This window comes from Asparagus officinalis, chromosome 2 (genome assembly GCF_001876935.1).
Source record: "Asparagus officinalis chromosome 2, Aspof.V1, whole genome shotgun sequence".
NCBI classification, from domain to species: Eukaryota; Viridiplantae; Streptophyta; class Magnoliopsida; order Asparagales; family Asparagaceae; genus Asparagus; species Asparagus officinalis.
The window spans coordinates 42,438,040-42,460,947 of record NC_033795.1 but is presented as its reverse complement, the minus strand read 5'-3'; the positions used below and the strand labels follow the sequence as shown (position 1 = coordinate 42,460,947).

Here is a 22,908-nt window from a genome sequence, read left to right as displayed (position 1 = left end):
AGCAAGAACAAACTGAAATGTAAAGACACTGAAATTCAAAAAATAGAGAGGGGGTGGAGATTGTGTGTGCGCGTTTGCCAAGCTGGATGCGCTTTCAGGGCACGTTTGTGATGTTGGCAGCGACGATGACGAAGAGCGCGAAGGCCAAGTGGCAGCTTGTGATTTGCCCAACTCTTATCAGCTGTGTTCTGTTTTCTTGTATTTCAAGCTTGTACGTTGCTTTCTCGCGTGTGTAACCTCTGTGTTTTTGCTTGCTTTGGTAGTAAGGATGAACGCTTTCCTTACTTCTTTTTCACTTGTTTTCAGGTTTTGCTTCATGAATTCCTCATGCTGTTTCTGTTTTCTGCATCAGGTTCTTTCGCTACTCTCTAGCTTTCGCTACTCTCTAGCTTCGTAGCTTGTAAAGTCAGCTCCATGTTTGGCATGCTGATCATAGGACAGCATTTATGAAATTTTCTAATTATTTTTAGCGAATATCTAATTTTAAATCTATAACTAATTCTGTTGAAAATACACACGGTTATCTACTCCTAACTGCTAGGTATCAAATGAATAAGTTAATGAAAATGGAAAAAAAAACAAAATGGTGACCTATGGGAGTAAAATTGAAGTGCACTAAAGTAAACCTGTCAAATTCTATAGATATTAATTTGATTTTGAGTTCCAATTTATCAAGCAGCCAAGAGCATAACATGAATATAAAGAAAATAGATGTAATAGTATACACTTCTAAATCATTTAGAATGACAATTATAAGAAGTAGAAGAATCATTGATCCTTGCCAAACTCAAGTACGACACATTTTCATCCAAGTTCTCCAGGCTCGGGATCAAACGCGCACACAGAATCACCCAAGTTTACACTCAAAACACATTTTCAGCCAAGCTCTCAGTTTACATGCCAACTAAACATGATCAATTTCCACCAATTTGTTGTCTCCTGAACTTTAGTAAAGAGAAGTTGGTAATCATTCAGTTCATCATTCACATTGCTTAAATCAAAAAAAAAAAATCTTTAATGGAAGTGTCTACAGCAGAACCATTGATTAACATTAACCAGTAGGTTATCAGCCTGATAAAATACCAAATCTTTCTAGTTTCTACTTACCTTGAAGCTTGTCGATGACACACAGGAACTACATCCAGTAGATCTTACGATTTTGGCTGAATGAAGAGGTACCGTATACGATTGACATATGATGATCTTGTTTTCATGGTGTGTGATACTTGCATATATCAAATGTCAGTGTATTGAAGATATTTGCATGGTCATTTGCCAAAACATATATCCTCCAATAATTCATTTCCTACGAGGTCTAGTACTAGGATCTATAATGATCCGAATATTAAAATATCATAGGAATATATTCTATGTCAATCATAACTTTCCTGGATGATTGATATCTGTCATGAACATGTAAGCAGAAATGTTGATATCTGAAAGAACCAACTCAACCCAGTACTAACTAAAATATTAACATTACTTGGATAACATAAAAAGCATGATACATGAAAATTATAGCGGTCTTAATAGAAAGAAATAAGTATCTCAGATGGAATCCTGGGAGAACTACTATAAAATGGGGAGATCTCCTCCTAAGTTCTAAATCCTTGATTTCTACACTTCATGCTCTGAAAGAAATGCAAGACGTAATCTACTTGTAAGAACAATTACTCGCCCTTCTTTTATATAATTCATCGTAATAATCTACTGAAGAATTGCTGGATGTAGTGACATAGATACTTTTCTTCCTCTATAAACAATCCCACTATCTAAACCAGACAACAATCACCTGAAATTCACAGTAAAGCCATAGCAATTTTCATGTTGAATATGGATCATAAATAACAATAGGTAACATGAAACATAAAGTTCCTGTCAGTCACCAAAAAAAAAATACTCCTCAATTATCAACCAGAGCCGCACAAAAATTCATGTTGATATAGGCAACATATAAATATGAATAATTATCATGTAGTATGTTCAATAATTCCACATCAGGAATATAATGAATGACAAGTACTATGTAATGAGGTATCCTAATGCAACCCATTTAACGTCCACCCTCTGTGACAAAAGGCTACAATATATGATCAGGTACATCATGATTCATTTAGGACGACATCTCCTATCACATAATAACTTCAAGTCTGTAACACTACTGTGTTTATAACAGTAAATTTTCAACATCAGATATCCACAATTGGTAGTGAATAGAAAAAAAAAGGGTATTTTTTTAGCAGTTGATGCAAAGTCTGCCACCTCACAGTATTTTATTAAATATTTAATAAAACAGAAGATTTATGATTCCCGATATATCTTGCACAATCACAGAATCTACCTACTCATATGTTTAGAACATAAAATATTTAGAGCTACCAAAATCTCTATGTGCTTATTATGTGCACAGTCAATTTATACTACGCTGCATTGTTTATCTCAGGCACTTTTTGAATTTACATGAAACAAAACTAGGACTCTATTTACCTTAGGAAGAGAAAAGTTCATGTTACCGTTGGCTTTCCAATTTTATCGCTTAAATTATCAAAAGCTCAATATTCCCACGGCCATCATCGCCACAAATCTGAAGAGAATCTCATTGATGCTCGTCCTGACATTCTCCACTACTGCAGCCTCCTCAATTAGCTTCTTGCCTCTGCCCGATCTCTTACTGAAGCTGTAAATTGTATCTCTCAAACTGCTCACAGCCCTTGATAGCCAAAATAGACCAATGCCGAAACTAACACTGAACAGCTTGGAAGAAGTAAGAAGTGCTGCAGTTCCATTCATTGCTTTGAGAGCAACTGAGAAAAGAACAGCAAGGCCAGTTCCAACGATGACAGCAGAGAATTGGGACAAGAGCTGGGTTAATTCTGGGCCCGAATCCTTTAAGGAGAGGATTATCATTTTGTTTCCAGTCTTATCAAGATACATATTGAAGAGACAATCGCAGGCGTAGAAATAATTCTTGCTGAACCTCTCGCTGTCTGGGTTTCTGCTTTGTTTCTTCTTATGCATTGTCTTGGTCTTCCCAGGGCTGAAACCAAATGGAGGCACAAGCATTAAAAACAAAGAAAGGTCCAAAACAGAAGATTAAGCAAAAATTAATTTAATTTCCTTCATAGACTTGTAGATACATGGTCATTGCTATATATTATCACATAAGTATTTGATTCTAAGTTCAACATATGGCAAAAGCTTAAAGTTGGCTTTATTAAATTCAGTTGCAGAAGAGGATAAATGAATGAAATTGCTGATCCAGGTGGATCACAAGATGAGGATCCAAAATCCTGAGTTCCAGCAAATTTAGCAAAGTCCAATCTTTGGAAAGCATGAGAAACAATTGACAGATAAATTAATGGGTAGGGAAGATATAGAGTTGTAATCCCAGTAAGTTTTGAAATCCTATCAAGTATAGAGGGCTTAGGGTTAGATCTCTATGTAAGAAACAAACCTTGGGCTATAATCAATAGAAAAGGAGGAGAGACACAGCATAAACCCTACATAAAGCCCCCAAAAACTCAAGGTATGGAAAACGTCTCACTGTAGACAAAATCCTAGGCAACCCAATAAACTCAAAACTTAGTTGGATCAAGAGGATGAGTCTTGGAGGTGTCATTTCTTTTCCTTTTCCTTTTTTTTAAAGGTGTGGGAAGAAGAAAACATCTCCATTACTTGTAACCATTGGCAGGGAAAAAGAAACAAAAAAAATGTTAAACAAACAAATTGAAATACGGAGATTTCCCATTCCCACAAAAAGATAAAATTCCAGCGTTCCTTTTACATCCATCATTATTCGAGAGCGATATCCCACTACAATTAATGGTGGATCAACTCCCACAAGAAAGGACATATTTAATATTATCAACTTGTTAGTGTTACTAATGTAAAGCATGGTCATTAGCTAATTATAAGAGCTTAATCCAACACATTCGAATTGGAAATGAGATCTATCAACTTACACATTTTTCTTAAGGAAAATTCTATGAACAATGGTATTCTACACTATAACTTTATTCATAACTCCAGAAAAATCCGACATATCTGATCCAACACCCAAAAACCCTTTTTGAAAACTGCTGTATATGTAGGATTGCCCACACAATAATAGCACTGTAAATAAAATTAACTAGGGGGTTTTAGGGAAAAAGCAAAATAATATGTTAAAAGCTTAGTTACATTCACTACAGAAGGCAAATTACTAACCCCACAAGGGTTCTATTGAACTACTAAAGCAAACTTTCACTTTGCCTTTTACTTGAATAGCATCCATAAACATCTTCTAACAACTTTCCTATGACAATTTACTAACCAGAGTGCCCTTTCTATGGAAAGCAAGAGAGCCCTGACGTTTACTCGGTAACAGCATCAGTTCATATACTTCCACATATGGAACCAGGTATGTAAGTGTAGACGTGAAATTTTGAAATATACTGTGGTAAAACTACACAGTACACAGTTCTACTTAATAAAAGTAGGAGAAACTCTTTAGGTAAACGTAATGAGGAAATCAATCCATACCTCTTTGAAGGACCAACTGTCTGAGTCTGAGAGACTGAAGGAGATAGTTCAGTGGTTGCACGTGCATGTCCACCACGTCTCCTATTTACACAAGCAGACCATATTACTCAGAAAATAGGTCTATTACTCAGAAAATAGGTCTATAAATATAACACCAAAAAATTTATGGCCTAAGAAAATAGAAATAAGTAAAGGTAGAAAAGAAAAATATAGGAACGGACAAGATATTATTTCTAAAACTAATGCTTCTTTCATCACATCCCAAATACCAAAAAGAAAATTGAAGAAAAAGTAATGTTCCTGGTGTACGTGAATATAAGGCACAAATTTGCAACGATATAGAAGTAAATGCCTCCAGTTATAAAAAAAATATCCCCGCTCCTTTTACAAGCAGCGGAAGTCCAGGTAAACCAACTTCTACTAGTAGCTGAACTATCATATACCTATAGGCATGATCAAATATAATGGTGAAAGTAGAACTTGCCTACATAAGAGAAAAAGTAGCAACCAAGAATCCAATATAAGGTACCATTGAATAGTCCAGATAGACTGCAAAATACCAATTGTTGAGATTGCATCAGGCTCATCTCTATTCGGTAGTAAGCCATACAAGGACTACATAATAAAGTCTTGAGTCAAGGATTATAAAGTTAAACAGCAATTTTTCTTCTGATTTTTAGGTAACAAAGTAACAAATGATAAAAGGCTTGTTTCAATGTACCAGTAATTATAAATGGCGTTCGGGGGGCTTATTTTTATAAGCTTTTAAGATGGGTTAGCTTTCGACGGCTTTTGGCTCTCATAACAAATTTTTAATAAAAATTGTATGGGTAGTATAGTCATTTACTTGGCAAAGCCTGGCTTTGTTAGGTGAGACTAAAGCTAGTTTTTCTTAAGTTAGGAAATCCTAACTTTTTCAAAAGGGACTTAAAAGTTAGCTCATTTTTTATATTACCGAACGGTTAGATATGAATAAGCTTGCTTACAATCTACTCTGACCAAAATCTCCCAAACACCCTCATAATCGCTTCGAAGACTTGATAGTCTAATCCTTGAGATATTAAACACCAAGATATCTATATGTTGAACTTTAGAATAAGGCAGGCTAAGCTCCAACAAATTTAATGGTTACGTAGAAAATTAATTTTTAGCATTATCCATTTCCTTTTCCCACTAAATAGGGAATGGAGAACAACTAGAATTGCACAGATAGAAATTAGAATTTAGTAAAGTTTTCATGACCAGTTGTCAACATAACATGACGACATTAACCTTATATGAGTATGTGCTAAATCCAGACCAAGGTAATTCCAAGCAAGAGAGGCTCATGCATTGAAAATTTATCAGACTATTGGTGGATCGGTGTTCCTAACATTTTTATTGCAATTAACCTCATGCAGCATAGGACCAGACCCTCAAAGTTTGCCTAGGCAAGAGCCTAAACAAAGAGGAAAATTAACATCTGTACTTGTATCTGATGAATACAAATACTAATGAGTTTGATTTTGTATAGAAAAATATATTTGGTAGGAACAAGTATGAGGCTCACATCCAATACTGATAACTGCCAACATTGAAACAATGTATATAAAAAGAATTTACTATCAATAAATAATGAATTAAGAAATTGGGATGAGTGAACCTTCCGTCTTTCTGGATGCATAAACAAAAAACCAAAAAAAAAAAAGAAACAAAAAAAAAATCTACATCTAAGGATGGACGCAGTTGCCTCTCTTGTTAATCAAGTAGGGATGGCTATTAATTTCAACTGTGTCTTAGGCATTATAGAGTATCTATGGTACTTATGATATATATCTTTCTCAAATATCTATGGTACTTATGATATATATCTTTCTCAAATATCTATCAATATGACTAGAAAAGACAATATAAAAACTATCCTCTGTCAAACGAAGAGATTTATCTGACATCTGATTGCACTTTATAAATTGTTCATTTTGTATTTTTTTTTTCTTCGTATTTTCAGCAAGCACCGATAAATAGTTAAAATGGGCACATCCTTTCATATCATTATGCCAGTTTAATAATTAAAATATATTGTGTCACGCCTAAAGATTATAAAATAACTTATATACAAAGTCAGCAAACAAAGGAGGAAAATGAATAATGTGTTCTGATTGTGCAGTATCCTACATGATAAGACATCACTATAATATGTCATAACAATCTATCTGTTGAACACTGAAAACTGATAACAGATAATTGAAGCATCGATCCTTATCAGGCAATTTTTATAATACTTCAATCATTCTTCACAAACAAACTAATAAGAGTATAGCATTCAGCGAATTCAACTGACACGATCATTTCATCATGGCAATACAGAAGTACGAAAGCAAGACAAGCGTGTTATACTTTAGCAACCTCCAAGACCAAAAGAAAAGGAAATGAGAAACAAGATAATCTAGTTCTAGTGACGATGAGCAAAACAAACAACACTGATAAAGATGAACGATCGATACATATTGTACAGGGTTTCAGACAAATTACGCATGGAATACACAGACGTGCATGCATGCTGGTGTCTGTGTGTGCATGCGTGTGTGTGTTTGTGGTTTTTTATGATAGCCAAACTAGCTATGCTGACAGAAAGAATGATGCGAAAGAACAATTCGAATAAAAAATAAATGATTCTAACATCATACCTGGTGAAGTATGGAACTACCATTGCCCTCCTATCTCCAGCTGACAGACACTTAGGTATATTAAACTCTGCAACAATTGAAAGTACATCCTTCATCTCAGCTGCATTGCCTGAGAACATGACATGGCCATTTGGATGAACTGTAATAGATGGAGTATGGGACAAATTTCCAACAAAATCCAAAAAGGATCTAGGAGTGTAAATCTGCTTCTGAGGATGTATGATCTTCTGTGAAACTTCTGTCCCAATTTCATAAGGGCAAAATTCCTCGTCCTCAGAAATATGTGATTGTGGGCAGATGTCAACAGCAACAGCTTGAAATCCCATAAGGTCAGATATCAAGGAAATATTCAGGTCATTTCCATCTGTTATGTTTGAATTAGACGTGAGAAATTTTAGGATCTTTTCATGTCTAGTGCACTGCTCTGCAACCCCAAAGCTGAAAAGCACCGATTCAGGAAGGGCATCTGCTTGCAAAACAAATCTGACATCATATTCACGAAATTCAAATGCATTAAAATAAAGGAAATAATGGGTATAACGTGGCAGCTCATTGCGCTAAATGAGCTACTAAGAGATAGACATGTGGTGAGGTCCACCCTCCTTGTCACATCAAAAGGTGTGGACCTCACCACTTCTGTATCTTGATAACTCATTTTGCTAAATGAGCTGCCACCTCATAGCCATCAATCCCACAAATAAGAATTCGTGCTTTTGAGATATAAATTCACAGGCATCTATAAGGATGTGTCAATTATTTATCATATAGACAATAATTTCACAAGGAATGGGAATATGGCATGCGAATAAATATTCCATTTTACAACCATAACAACTTGACTCTCAACTCGCGAGTACAAAAAGTAGCAGTCTACAGGGTACATTCAAAATCAACTATATAAATGTCACACCCACAGCATCTTATGCAAGTTCTTTACTTCTCAAACAATTCAGTTTCTATGCTGTCATCATTAAGTTTCTTCATTCATTTTTACTCTGCTGACTATTTTCCTTCCTTAGAAAATCTCCTCATTTCACCTTTTTCTTTCATTTTTAAAAGGGAAAACTGAGATAGCTATCTCTTGCAGCAATATAAAGTAAGGCAATGCAACTCAAAGCGGGTACAACAATTTTCCTGTCTGGATATCATTTGTCATAAATTATAGTTAAACCAGCGCGGTGAAGGGGCAAACCTTGTACGTCAACAAGGACTTGTCTACCTATAACTGCCATTTCCCTAAATATCTGATTATCTGATAACAGGCTTGAAATTTTCCATGGTTCCTCAATATGACGTGTCCCAAACTGTACGCCACCAAAACTAAGTTCATTTTGTCTTTTGCTATGACTGGGTGTCAACGCTTGAAACTCCTGCATCATATAACACAAATCAGACTTGAAAGAAAAAGAAGGGAAATAAGAAAGCATGACTCTGAAAAAACATGTCCATGCACATGAAAAACGTTGCAAGAAAGAATCTTAGTGGTTTTAGTAGAATGTGCAAACAGTGGAGAAAAATAAGTTACAACATGAACATACAGGACACAATTGAAATTGAAAAAGAATTTAATATAACACCTACTAGCAGTACCTATTCCACTAACCCATCCAGTTTGATCTGAATCATCCATACGCTACTAGAGTACAACCATAGTGGTGATGGAGAACAGAAAACACAAACTACTATAGAATTAACTTTCTTTAAAGAGATCCACAGAGAAAATATAATTCTCTGTGAGATAAAGATTTTGAGAGGGAAACATACCCAATAATAAGGTTTCGTTATAGTACTGTCAAGAGTCAGTTTATGTATTGTTTGTACTAGCAGATTTGGAACTACATCGTTAGTTAGAAACAATATTGGGACCTGAATAACAAAACAGGAAAGTACCCAATTTGATTGACTTGACAGGGCACTTGAAATTAAAAAAAAAGTGTTTTAAGGGATGCAGAACAAGAATGACCAACTAGAAAACTTGAAAATTGGTTTGTCCTTATATACACCCTGAAAAGACCTTAGAATGCCGCAAAACCAAACATGAATGAGAAAGAACAATAAACAATGCATTATCCAAAACCCTTGGAAAGGTGCAAATTATAACCGTCACCATTAAATATTCTAGCATTTTAATGACATGCCAGAACTGAATCTTTAGGAAAGTGAAATGAAAATGGATCTCATTGTTTAACGCTTCATATCCATCAAAACAGATAATGTGAAACCAAAAATGAAAGCATAGGTGAGATTTCATAACTTATAGCTTCTCCTTTATTTGATTAAGCTAGAAGTAAGAGAGGGGTTTAGGCACTGTGGATGAGGTTTTGACACTTTTTGGTTAAGAATAAATATAAGTAAAATGTTGTTCGGTTGTTCCTTTGGTACATTGGGCTTTGTGGTGAAATTTTGATAAGTTGTGTTTTATTGATTTGACTAGTGTAGTAGAATCTAGACTGGTAATACTTGTTGCAAGATTTAGAAATAAAAGCAACTTTAACTGCATATATAAATGTACAAATTTTCCAGCCTAAGCTTGTAATGTTTTTTTTCATTCTCATGCCTAAATATCAGTAGGTAATGTTTTTTTTCATTCTCATGCCTAAATATCAGTAGTAGGGATCCTATCAGCACCCTTATAGAAGTGTGGTGATCTACACCATAGATAGAGGAGTTGTAATTCCCAAACTAACACTTTAACCATCCGTGGATGGTATAGATCACTTATTTCTATAGGGTGGTCTGATAGAATCCTTAATTCCCAATGACCCTTCCTTCCTCTGAAATATCAACCAGTCAAGGCAGCAGCATACGAAGCATGTGATGCATTTCACTTCCATAATGATTGCAAGATTAGCATACATCCAAATACATAAGAAAAGGTTTTTCAGATGCCTTCATTTAAGGCAGCCTACATGTTTAGACCTAACCTTCTGTAATTGTTACTTACACTGAGGGCCCCTAATCCATTTGAAGCAGATAAACTATGATACTATGCAGGTAGGTAGATAAAGTGAATTATAAGAATTCAGCATCTCCACACATTGTGTATTATGCAATAATCCAACTTAAACATGCACACAGATCATACCAAGTTCTAAAGTGGTGAGTCCAGCTTCCTCGTAGCCAAGCTCTGGCACTTCCATTATCACTGTGGTAAATCAATAAGCTCCCAATTTCCATCATTATAATAGACCATGCTCCAGCGTTCTTATCTTATGCACTACGGAAACGACATCAACATCTCAAGTAATAATAAATGCATGGGTTTGGGTAGCAACAACATCTATTACCACCTCGCAAACCATCCTTTATAATCACTGACTACTTATATGAGTGTCTGGTAAAGCTAAAGACTTTCCACACCTCGCAAACCATCCTTTATAATCACTGACTACTTATATGAGTGTCTGGTAAAGCTAAAGACTTTCCATTGAAAGTACTAAAGATGTCCAATAACAATAAACGCAGGACTATCCCACCCATCATTTTCAAATCTAACTAAGCGTATTCACCTCTATCATCATATGCTGAATGCCCTCCTGCATCTCCAGCAGATAGTTCGCTAAAAGGGGTAACATTTTTCCATGAAACATGAGTCTAGTTCGCTAAAAGGGGTAACATTTTTCCATGAAACATGAGTCTCCCTAAATACACTACATCTGATTATTAATAAAAGCATACCTCCTACAATACTGACATCATCCAAAAGTAACAACATCGAGAAGAGAATGAACTGTAAATACAGATGTCTATATCAACACACTTAAACCATCTTTTCAGAACTCAGTCTGTGATTACTTACCATCTCATGGGCTAATCTCTCTCATTTCCCGCTCAAACCTCAAAATGGAATTGCCCCTTTAGCAGGATATGGTTACCATGAGAATTCTCTACCAGACTCAACAATTGACCAATCAAAACCTCACAATAAAAAAAAACCCATATTTCCCCACCTTCAGAGCTTTCATATCCAACACCATATCAAGAAATCAATTCCCAAACACATATAAGATACAAAAGTAGTAAAATTGCCAAAAATAAATTATGGGTTTGTTCTCTGACCTTGGGTAGTGGCCTAAAGAGGGCCTGGTCCTGATGGAAAATCCCAGGAAAGAGAGCAGCAGAAGCCATGAGAGAGAGCTCTGCCATACAAAGACTCTTATCTCAAAACCCCAATTCAGGAGAACAATCCAAGGGTATTATTAGAGGTAGGCAGGGGATTTTTGCGGAAATCACCTGGCCTCAGCTCAACTGGACCCCCAAATAGAATCTCGGCTTCAGGCAGAGAATTGGGTGAAATCTTTTTGAGTGGTACACGATAGTTTTGATAATATCGGTGGGCTTTGTTTTTCTCGGCCTTGGGAATTTTCTGGGGTTCTCAGCTGGATACGACTGCAGAAGAGGTTGAAGACAAAGTTTGGGTTTGTCCTCGCTCTGGTTTGGGCAGACTCTTGACTTTTTTGTTTTGGCTTTTAGTTAAAATTAAGTACCCTATATTCTCCCTTACTTTGCACTTATATACCCTTGTTTGGTAACACTTGTATTGTACACTCTAATGTTTTTTAAAATTTTGCGTTATACATCCTCACTTGTTTTGACAGCAGTTATATGCCCTAAAGTTTAAAATTTTGCACTTAAATACCCTAAAGTTTAAATATTTACACTTAAATACCTTAATTTTTTTTAAAACTTGCACTTGAGTACTCTCAGTATGCAATCTGGAGGGTGTTTAAGTGTGTTTAAACTTCAGGATATTTGAGTGTGATACGAGTCGTCGTGCGAGCACCTTTGATCGCGGAATTATCAAAGGTGGGTTGAGAAGAGGATGACAGAAACACAGGAATAATTTAGTATGTGGCGAAGGAAAATACCCTCTCTAGATTATGATATGAAAAGATTACAATCCCTCTCTCACAACCTCACTAGAATCGAGAACAAACTCTTAATTCTCTCTAAACCCTAATCTCTCTTGATTAGAATCTCTCTTTGATTATATCTGATCGATTAGAAACACTAAAACAATCCCTTATATATGTGTAACAATGTGGATGGCAAAGTGGTAAATAACCAAGCTAAAACCCCACAGGAATTGGTGCAAACAGAAACCCAAACGAACCAGGAATCCTTAAATGAGTCGACTCATGTGCATATATGAGTCGACTCATGACACATGGGTCGACTCATACAATGATGAGTCGACTGGTCAGAGACTTGTGACAAAAACGCTGAGTTTCATGAGTCGACTTATGACAGGCATGAGTCGACTCAACCTGATGAGTCGACTCATGACTGTTATGAGTCGACTCACGGGCTAAAAACTGGATGTTTCGATTCTTCGATTTGTCGTCTCGTTCCACGCTTCAACCCGCATTCTACTGTGTTGTTTTACACCTCTATTCTCAAGTTACCATGAGAATCATCTATCCTCAAGCTCTTATGAGGATCGCTAAGTTCTGAAGAGAAGATACACCCGTATCAGAGCGCGAGTCTTAAAAATGTAGGATATTTAAGTTCAAGTTTTAAAAACTTTATGGTATATAAGCCGAATTTTGATTTTCTATATTTTAAAATTTTGGCTAAGTGACCAGGATATTATTACAATCATTGATTTTTTAGTCGGATGGTTATAATTTTTCTTTAAGTGTAAATTAGGAGTAAGTGCAATAAATAGGGGGTACTGTTATACCTCTAAAAAATATTTTTGTTAATCTTCATTGAACAGTGGACATGTGTCTTGCAGTTTATACAGCTAAGTCAAAACCAAAATAATCTCAGCCTCAGTTCAACCAATTGTTCGGCTGGCATATCGCATAACCAAGACAAAATGCGGTACGTGTCGTCCAACCCGACCAATCACCTTTACAAATAACCCCCACTCGGCCCAAGCCATCAACGTGTATAGTCGACTATTAGCTAGACGACTAAAAAAGTTGATAGTTTTCTCGAACCCCGTGTCGATAGTCGTCTGTCCTTGCATTACATGCTCTGACAAAGTCATCATGTATCTAGCTCCCATAGCATTAATGACTCATCGGATATAGTCAGCACCGAGCACCTGCTATCATCCCATAATAAATGACCTGGTGACTCACATCCCTCAACAACCGACGTGTAGCACATGTCTGCCGACTGAGCTTCCTAGCTGGACTCGGCCCAAGTTACCCTCTTGCCCCTCAAATCCACTATAAAAAGGAGATGAGTTGCATGAGGTAACTCTCTCTATTTTTTTTACCCAACTAATATCTAAGTCTATATTTCCTCACGCAAGGTCATCTACTGACTTGATCGTCAGAGGAACACTTGAAGAACCCAACTCCGGCCTCTTACGAGTTCTTTCTTGTGCAAGGAAGAACAGAAAACCCCAGAGCCATACATCAGAAGGAGTTAGAGGACCTTAATCACTCCGAAAACCTGCAAATTATTACATGTTTGATAACTGACATCAACAGGTACGATGACTGTTAGATTTAAAATAAATCACAACTTTACAATCATTTGTTAGAAATTATCAGTTGTAATCAAAAGTAGTGGCTTCTTTACTACTTTTTAATAGCGAAGATGTTCCAAATTCTTATGAGTGCTGTCATAAACATGTGAATGTATATTATTAAAAGTTCTAAACTCTAAGGTATACAAGTGTTGCCTAAGACAAATGAGGGTATATAAGTGCAACATAGTTAAAATTATAAGGTATTTAAGTGCAATTAAGTCGGTTTGGGAGTAGAGCATTGAGAAGTTTGACCGAAGTTAAAGGCTAAAGAAGGTGCTGTTTATTGGGTTTTTAATGGTATTGGATACCTAGAAAATTCTTAAGACTAATTAGTACTTATAGAGAATCTTTATAGTTTCCCCTAGCTTTTCACTTGTATATCAGCTGATCATCGTTAGTTTTTTATATCACTTATAAATCCTCAAAATATTTAAAATTTGCACTTTACCCTATTGTATATATGCCATTGTGAGAAGTCCCTCGAAAAATTGTCATGTGATACTCACATATAAACTTTAGAATTTTTTTAACCCTTAATTTACTATTAGGTCTATCTTAATTCTATTTTAAAATAGAATAGCTTTGAGTGTAAATTTAACAAAAATTAAGGGCAAATTTTTTAATTTTTTTAAAATTAGCATGTCAGTTTCACATGTCAGAGGGAATATTCTCACTCTTCCATAACAGGAGGTATTAAAGTGCAAAATTTTCAAAAACTTAACAGCTCATAAGTGTTGCCAAAAATAAATGAGGGTATATCAATGCAACTCTAGAAAACTGTAAGGTATTTAAGTGCTAATTAGCTAATTCTTAAAAATAAGTCATTGAAAGTAATATTATATAATAAGCTCCTTATAAGTAAATTTAATTCGATTTGAGTTAGTATTTTCTGCTAAAATCGTACTCAAATGTGTTCAAACTTATAATGAGCATAACATATGATCATATATTATTATATAAAAAAAAAATTGGTTCTAAATAAGGGGTTTTTTTAACCCACCATGGGTGATCAGGATAGTTAGGAGGTTACAATATGGCTCACACGGTTTTTAGTTCGATCCCATACTGAGTTATGATAGAGGAGGGGAATCGGGTTTCATATTTTGAAATTAGTCCCGGTGATCATCATATTTTGTACTTAGTTTCCAAATTTTTAAGTGTTTTAAAATTAGTCTTTAAAATTTTCATATTTTAAAATTAGTCTCACAACTCTTTGAAGTGTTTTGAAATTGGTGCAACAACCTTTCAACCTGGTGCTAACAAGAGGGACTCTTTTTTTTTCTTTTTTTTTTCTTAGAGGAATGGCGGACTGATTTCAAAAGATGAAATTTTGGTGGACTAATTCATAATACTTAGATTTTAGGGGACTAATTTCTAAATGTGAATTTTTTTTCTGAGGGTCACGCTAGAAATTTGTATCTTGGGCTTTACTTTATTTTATATTGTTTTGTAAGATATTGGTCTCTTATACTTTTTATACATTTTAAATTAGTCCTTCAAATCATTAACATTGCTATTTAGTCCATCAAATCTTGTTAGTTATTTAAAACTAGTTCCTTCATTAGTTATTTAATTAAAAAAATGGTAACTACATTGGGTTTAGTTGTAACGTGCATTGTGAATTACATTTATGCCCTCACTTAACGGTTCTTCACTCCTAAACCTCAAACAATGTGAAAAAAGAGTTAAGCTAAATGGAGTATTGTTTGGCTTTTAGGCATGCCTAAGCGTAGACATATTCACCATAGCTTCACAACATATTCTCAAATATTATAAAAAATAACAACAATAAGGAGTATTGTTCCAGGTACGTGGCCGGTACGTATATAACCTGTAGTAGATGTCTACATGCTCTACCAAAATAAAGCTTGGGTTGCCACAATTAGTTCATTCTAAAAGGAATAATCTCACCTAGTCGGAGAATTAACGTGTGCACTTTCAGAAGAACTTCAATGGACTCGGAAAATAAAAGTGCATGTTTCATGGTGTTTTTCAGGAAAGCCAAAGTTAAGCTGAAAATTATTATTTTGTTGTGTCAAATTTCATTCTCAAAGCTATTTAGCCAAATTTTTTTTGCATGAGAGGACAAAAGACAAAGTTAAGCTGAAAATTATTTGCATGGTTAGGAACACCAACACAGCTAGGTTAATTGTGGTGATAAAGTTGCTAATTACCAGGTACCATGATGGAAAATTAAAATTGAAGGATGTTGTACTTCTTATGGATACTCGGAGATGCGAAGGATGGGTTTTTTTTAAAGCTTGGAGACAATCCGAGCCGGTATTTTAAGGTTTGAGGTCAAATATGTTATAAACACCAAGTTAAATTGACAGATCAAGTCATTGCCCCCTTCTAAATTAACGAAAAAGAGATAATAATGAAAGACTAGGTACTGACATAAACAACCCACCCAAGAAGTTCCAGCAACAAATAGGCAAGATGATATAAAGACAGAAATATAGACTATTAAAAGCAGATCTTAGACTGTAAGTTCAAATTTCAAAAGTCAAGCTTCAAAAGAAAAATAAATCATTTTTATTGATATTTACCTTTTTACAATGTAATGTCCAAAAGCATATCGATCTATACATCTCATTGTTTCATCTCCCAGGAGTTAACTGCAGCCACCCTGACAACATGAATCCTGAGCTCATCTCTTCAAATCTCCACCTCGGCGAAGATTCTTCCAAAACTGAGCCGACACCGATCAAACCAATACCTCAACTGTTGCACCCAGTATGCCATGGCAACGGACTCATGACAACGGACTCCAATCACAACACGTCGAGATCCAAATGGGAGTGCGAACACCCAACCCCAAACCAATTGTGTCTACTCACCAAACAACTGAGCCTACACCGACTACACCAAATGTCTCACTTGCTGAGACCTAAATGGGAGTGCGAACACTCTCCCCAAATGTCGATGTCGCTCACCAAATCGGCTGCATCATAAAGACTGCCTACGTATCCTCTTGCCCAAGGAATCAAGCCTTCACGTAGTTCACCCTATGGGCCTCCAAAGGCCCTCAATCCAATTTGCGGCTGATAGCATCATCAACGACCCCAAACTGAAGCGATCCGAACACCTCCACCTGAGGTGAAACAATGGCCGTATCCAAAAAATATCCACCAGCTGCATCCAAGTCAACCACCTTATCATCTGCCCCCATAAATAAATGACTCCCACGCTGTGCCACCTCAGCTGGAATCCCAACCAATGCAGAATGACCTGGAGTATGTGAGGAAATCCTCACCCAATGTGGAGTAGCATCAACCTCCACCCTCTGCGATATCCCTCTGACCTGATCAATACTCTCCACCTGCCGAGAGTCCAAAGTGACAAACCTGCTCAGACCAAACTCAGAAGCTCCCAACTGATAGCCAAAAGAACTCCTGAATCCCAACTGCGCAATCGGATCCAACCTCACATCAACGATGTGACCAAGTGCTGGGTAGCCAAATATCCGACGCCGGCCAAAATCTGAAACAGCTCCACCAGATCTAACAACTCTATACGCAGCAGTCGGCAACCTCATAAGATGACCCAAACCTGTCGAAGCCTGAATACCAGATCCACTGCTCGACAACCAATACCGATCCTCCTCCAGAAAAGAACGGCCCACTAAATTCGCCATCTCATCACGTCGCCCCACTGTCTCCTCTACTCTGAAGTGTCTCCAAATGCCATGAGCTCGGCACCAATGCAAGAAAGGACTCCTACTAGAACAAGTACGACTGGTAACCTTTCTGCCCATACACCTCCTCCAACTGTTGCGGACTACTAGGTCTTTATACCAACGGGACTTGGTTGCAACCCAAATATGCCTAGTACAATCCCCAACATAGGAAACAAAATAACGATTACCTCCCAATGATGCCTCCTCGGAAAGCCCCCAAATGCCTGACTGAACACCTCCAATAAGACCTCTCGATCGATGGATAGAAGTGCTGAACTCCACCTCGGTCTTCTTGCTCATACCAATGTGCTCACAGGACTTCAATCTGCAGGTCATAGCACTCCTCAACAATCTGTGCACGGTATAACCAACAATATATCCCAGCACCAAACAATGCCACAGTCTAGCCATAGAAGTAGTCAGCGCCCTATCAACTACCGTGCTCCCAAGCAGATAATACAAGTTACTCCGTCTGACTCCCTTCATCACAATCATGGACCCCGATGTGACCTTCAAGCGAGAATCCGCCAAAGTCACCCTATAGCCTGATGCCTCCAATACCCCAAGTGAAATGATGTTCTTCCTCAGTTGAGGAACGAACCTCACATCAGCCAACTCCCGGATCATCCCGTCACTCATCCGAATCCGAACGGTACCAATACCACCAATAGGGCATCTGTGATCATTACCCATGAGAACAGCATCCCCTCTTTCCAACTCCTGAAAGCTGGAGAACCAATCCCTTCTAGGGCATATGTGGTAAGTAGCACCAGAATCCAACATCCACTCGGTGGAGTCGGCAACATCAACTGACGGAAGAGCTGGGCACGAATAGCCCGAAGAATCTGAATCTGAAACATCGCCACTAGCCTTGGCAATATTCACCTCTGAAGCTTGAATAGCTTTCCCTTTATTCTTCACAGCTTGCAATTTTGGGCATTCGGCTTTCCAATGTCCATCCTCTCTACAAAAGGCACACTGATTCCTACCAACTGCAGGATACCCCCCTCTAGACTGCGACCTTCTTCCACGGTTTGGACTTCTAGCTCTTGCAACCAATGCACCAGCAACCGGCTCGATGGAAGTCTCCTTGTCCTTCTTTCGAAGTTGATAATTCACAAGGGCTGCGGTGACCTCACTATACGAAAGTGATGCCTTTCCATTAATAAGAGTGAGGACGAAGGTCTCATATTCCTCGTCAGGCAAGGAACTCAATAACAACAATGCATTGTCCTCGTCTTCAACCTTGACATCTACATTCGCCAAATCTGCAAGTAGCTTCGTGTAATGGTTCATGTGATCACTAATAGATGTCCCCTTCTTCAATTGGAAGCGATAAAGCCTCCTCTTCAAATGCAAACGATTTTCGATGCTCTTCGTCAAATATTTGCCCTCTAGGACCTCCCAAATCTTCTTTGCCGAAGTTTCATTCATCACATCATATTTAAGGTCTTGGGTAAGGCAAGACCTAATCACACCACACGCCGTTCTATTCATTTTATTCCAAACCTTTTCATCAATGTCGGCCGGTTTCCCGTCCAACTCCAATGTATCTTCCAAATTTTGCGCATTTAGCGCATCCATGACTTCGCATCGCCAAAGTCCAAAATTATTTGTGCCGTTGAACTTTTCCACATCTATTTTCATAGAATGTATATTCAAACTTTGGACGGCCTTCACACCAGAAGAACCCTCCCCACTTTTATCTTTTTCAGCCATATATCTCAAAGCACCACCAAACCAATGCGGAAACAAACGAGAAATAGATCCAAATTGAAAAAGACGAGATTTTTACTGAAAAGATCCCACCTTTATCACCAAACGAAGCCCTAGATGAACTTCCAAAGCGATCTACTCCTCCAAAATAGCCCAAGCGTAGCCCGGAGCTCTGATCGGACCGGTCGACCGCGATCAATTCCGGTCGACCGGCCCGGTCGACCGACCAGCTCTCAGTAGAAAACCCAAACTCCAGAGAACCGTCGGTCGACCGCACCGGTCGACCGATCTCCTTCCAGACGCACAGGAAGCCTTGTGCACGAATGCGGTCGACCGGGCCGGTCGACCGCCACTCTGACAACATGAATCCTGAGCTCATGCGAAGGATGGGTTTTTTTTAAAGCTTGGAGACAATCCGAGCCGGTATTTTAAGGTTTGAGGTCAAATATGTTATAAACACCAAGTTAAATTGACAGATCAAGTCATTGCCCCCTTCTAAATTAACGAAAAAGAGATAATAATGAAAGACTAGGTACTGACATAAACAACCCACCCAAGAAGTTCCAGCAACAAATAGGCAAGATGATATAAAGACAGAAATATAGACCATTAAAAGCAGATCTTAGACTGTAAGTTCAAATTTCAAAAGTCAAGCTTCAAAAGAAAAATAAATCATTTTTATTGATATTTACCTTTTTACAATGTAATGTCCAAAAGCATATCGATCTATACATCTCATTGTTTCATCTCCCAGGAGTTAACTGCAGGACATGAGAATTGTACAATCTCTCCTCAAACTTATCACAACCAGGCTAAGTTTTCAGGTTTACGGCTCAGCCCAGCTTTTCCTCTCGACATCTACCTGATAAAATATCTGCTGAAATTACCAGAAGCCTCAGAACCTGTGGGATTGGCTGCAGGCTTCGGCGTATCATGATCTCCAAATACTCTCCAAAATCTCAGTGATTCATCAGCTGCTGCAGATGCTACCATGGACCCATCTGGGCTCGGAGCCATATGTAGAACTCGAGAGGTGTGACCAGTAAGCTCTGCCATCTTAGTCATTGACGGGTATTTCCAGAGAGCCAGGTGATTGTCTGTAAACCCGTGAGAACTTAACAATTCCCTGCCATTCTTGTTCCATAGAACAGAGCACACTTGAGAGCTAGTTTGGACAGAATTCAAACAAGCTCCGGTACTTGTATTCCAGAACTTAATGCAACGGTCATTGTCGCCTCCGCCAGATGTGAGCAGATTTCTCTGGAATGGACACCAAGCAAGGGCCTTCACGGCTGATGTATGGTCTTCAAACCGGTGGAGCCACTGGTTCTGATTCTGAGGCCTTGATGAGGACATCGAGAGGTTCCATATGTAGATCAATCTGTCATTGCCTCCACTTGCAAGCTGTTCCCCAGAGCTCGACCATTTCAGACCGCAGACTTCTCCTCGATGCCCTTGACATCTCTGGATGACTTGTGATCGAGTTCTCACGTCGCGGTTGACAATCTTCCCGTCTTCCCCACCAGATGTCAGGATGCTTCCGTTCCAACAAAGAGAGAGGACTCTGGATTCGTGGGCTCCTCGCAGAGTCCTCAGCAAGCGATTCGACTGAGAATCCCACAGCTGGATGTCAGAAGATGTCAACCCAACAGCGATACGCTCCCCGTCCGGAGCCCAGCAGACACTCGTCACGGGCCCACTCTCTTGATCCACAGTTACCAGCTCTGATGTAGATCCCCCGTTTGCGTTGCTCCACAAGTAAACCGTATCCTCAAGGGCGATTGAAAGGACACCCTTGCTCCCCCAGTCCAACAAATTGAGATAGAAATCATCCAAGAAGCCGGGTAGATCCAAGGTCCTCTCCGGTTTCCGAGGGATGGACCTCTGCCGCTTTCGATGCTTCATTGCAGGAGGAGAAGAGCACTGTTCCGCATAAGGAGGAGGTTTGTTCCTGAAGGCGAGGATGCGGGTTCTGTCCATTCCGAGAGCCTTTGCGAGACATTTCCGGTATGCATCTTTCGATGATGGAGAATCTGATTCTGTGGCCTCATTTTCCCTCTCCTTGTCTGGTGCTGACTGAGTAAGCTGATAACGGGCGAAACCAAAATCCATAGCAGACCGATTCGGGATGTACCTCTCAGCATTGTGTCGGTAAGGACGAGGGTTTCCGTTGATGGGCAGGAAAGGATGAAGAGGGCGGTACCCAATTCTCGATCGGCCTCTAACAGTAGAGGAAGACCCTGCATCCATTGTAAACTAATAGAATATATATAAAAGGGGAAAACAACAAGCTAGGAAGAATTGAAACCCTAGAATTCTCGTCCGCTTGTCTGCAACAAAGAAAGTGTTAGAAAGCAGCAAACTTTTAAAAGAAAAACCAATAAATAGACTAATTAGCAGTGGAAACCCTAGAAATTCTTCCTGCAGAAAGGAAAGCGTTAGCGAGCAGTTAAAAGAAACAATTTTTAAGTAAATTAGAAAGAAAAAGAGATCACAGAGATTCGATTGATCGATCGTTGAGTGCTCGAGAGTGAGAGAGATCAGATTCCTTCTTCTTCTTGTTCTTGATCGATCGATCACAGAGAGGAGAAGAAGAACTTAACGCGAGGGGTGAATGAAGATTGATATTTTTGGGAGGGGAAATTAAGTGGCTTGTTATAAGAAGGAGGAGGCGCGTTAATTTTACGCGGACTAAGAAAAGGCGGTTTGAGAACCGAGCAAACTTTCGGGCCAACCCGGTCCGGATCCGACCCGTATTTTTCGCAGCTTTACGAAAATAGACTTAAGTTTCCCGTTGTTCTACTTCCACTTAACTCATTTTTCCTTTTTAGACATGATCATAACTAAACATGATTAACTAAAATTGTTTAATAGTCGAAAGTTCTAGGATGCAGAAAATGAAGAAAGGGTACTATGTTCCCTTTTCTTGATCTAGGTTAAAATTTTCTTAGAAAGAACCTGTCTGTAGTTAATTTTTGATAGATTTCCTTTTGTTGTTACACTTGATTAAAAATCTCAAGCTCTTAAAAGAGCTTTACAAATAACGTAATGAAGATATATTTTTGTTTCCATATGTTTCTAAAAATTCAGAACTAAATTTTTTGTGCTTCTCAACCCGAAATTTATTAGCTTTAACACCATTAATCTTGAATCATAGTCTCAATCCATGGTTGTAAGTGATCTGTAATGACTCTTGAATAAAAAAGATATCTCTTCAATGGAAGGAGAATGGACCAGGAAACCATCTTAGAATGAAATTTCATAATTTCCTAACATTAGGAGCAAATGCACAATAGAGAATGCATGAGATTTGAAATTTTTAAACAAGAAAGGAAAAAAAAACAAAGAGCAGAAGCCCCGATCATGATCTATGTATAATGTGTGTGTGTGTAGGAGGGTGCTCGAGAGTGAGAGAGATCAGATTCCTTCTTCTTCTTGTTCTTGATCGATCGATCACAGAGAGGAGAAGAAGAACTTAACGCGAGGGGTGAATGAAGATTGATATTTTTGGGAGGGGAAATTAAGTGGCTTGTTATAAGAAGGAGGAGGCGCGTTAATTTTACGCGGACTAAGAAAAGGCGGTTTGAGAACCGAGCAAACTTTCGGGCCAACCCGGTCCGGATCCGACCCGTATTTTTCGCAGCTTTACGAAAATAGACTTAAGTTTCCCGTTGTTCTACTTCCACTTAACTCATTTTTCCTTTTTAGACATGATCATAACTAAACATGATTAACTAAAATTGTTTAATAGTCGAAAGTTCTAGGATGCAGAAAATGAAGAAAGGGTACTATGTTCCCTTTTCTTGATCTAGGTTAAAATTTTCTTAGAAAGAACCTGT

At 38.1% G+C, this 22,908-nt stretch overlaps 2 protein-coding genes across 7 annotated transcripts; both read right to left on the bottom strand.

Annotated features, from left to right (window-relative positions):
* On the bottom strand, positions 27–11,618 carry LOC109830715. 6 transcript variants are annotated; one of them, XR_002244398.1, is made up of 6 exons: positions 11,247–11,618; positions 8,380–8,557; positions 7,188–7,653; positions 4,522–4,602; positions 2,488–3,037; positions 27–426 (listed from the first exon to the last, which is right to left on the bottom strand). XR_002244398.1 is itself a non-coding variant. In XM_020398078.1 (6 exons), exons 2-6 carry the CDS (start codon positions 11,313–11,315, stop codon positions 2,545–2,547), a joined length of 1,287 nt encoding a protein of 428 aa, XP_020253667.1. In that variant the 5' UTR covers positions 11,316–11,326; positions 11,421–11,617; the 3' UTR covers positions 2,204–2,544. The 6 variants fall into 6 exon arrangements, 2 of the variants coding, with proteins under 2 accessions (XP_020253667.1, XP_020253666.1); XR_002244396.1 differs by lacking the exon at positions 27–426 and adding an exon at positions 668–944; XR_002244397.1 differs by lacking the exon at positions 27–426 and adding an exon at positions 668–939.
* Positions 19,725–21,712, bottom strand: LOC109830713 (cell division cycle 20.2, cofactor of APC complex-like). Its single transcript, XM_020398075.1, has one exon. It carries the CDS (start codon positions 21,317–21,319, stop codon positions 19,928–19,930), a length of 1,392 nt encoding a protein of 463 aa, XP_020253664.1. The 5' UTR covers positions 21,320–21,712; the 3' UTR covers positions 19,725–19,927.

Coding starts and splice junctions, on each gene's coding strand:
- LOC109830715 (XM_020398077.1), bottom strand. CDS start 11,333: ATGGCAGAGCTCTCTCTCATGGCTTCTGCTGCTCTCTTTCCTGGGATT. Junction 8,558..11,246: donor TCTTTAGGCCACTACCCAAG/GTCAGAGAACAA, acceptor TATATGATGCAG/GAGTTTCAAGCGTTGACACC. Junction 7,654..8,379: donor AGTCCTTGTTGACGTACAAG/GTTTGCCCCTTC, acceptor TTTTGCAAGCAG/ATGCCCTTCCTGAATCGGTG.
- LOC109830713 (XM_020398075.1), bottom strand. CDS start 21,319: ATGGATGCAGGGTCTTCCTCTACTGTTAGAGGCCGATCGAGAATTGGG.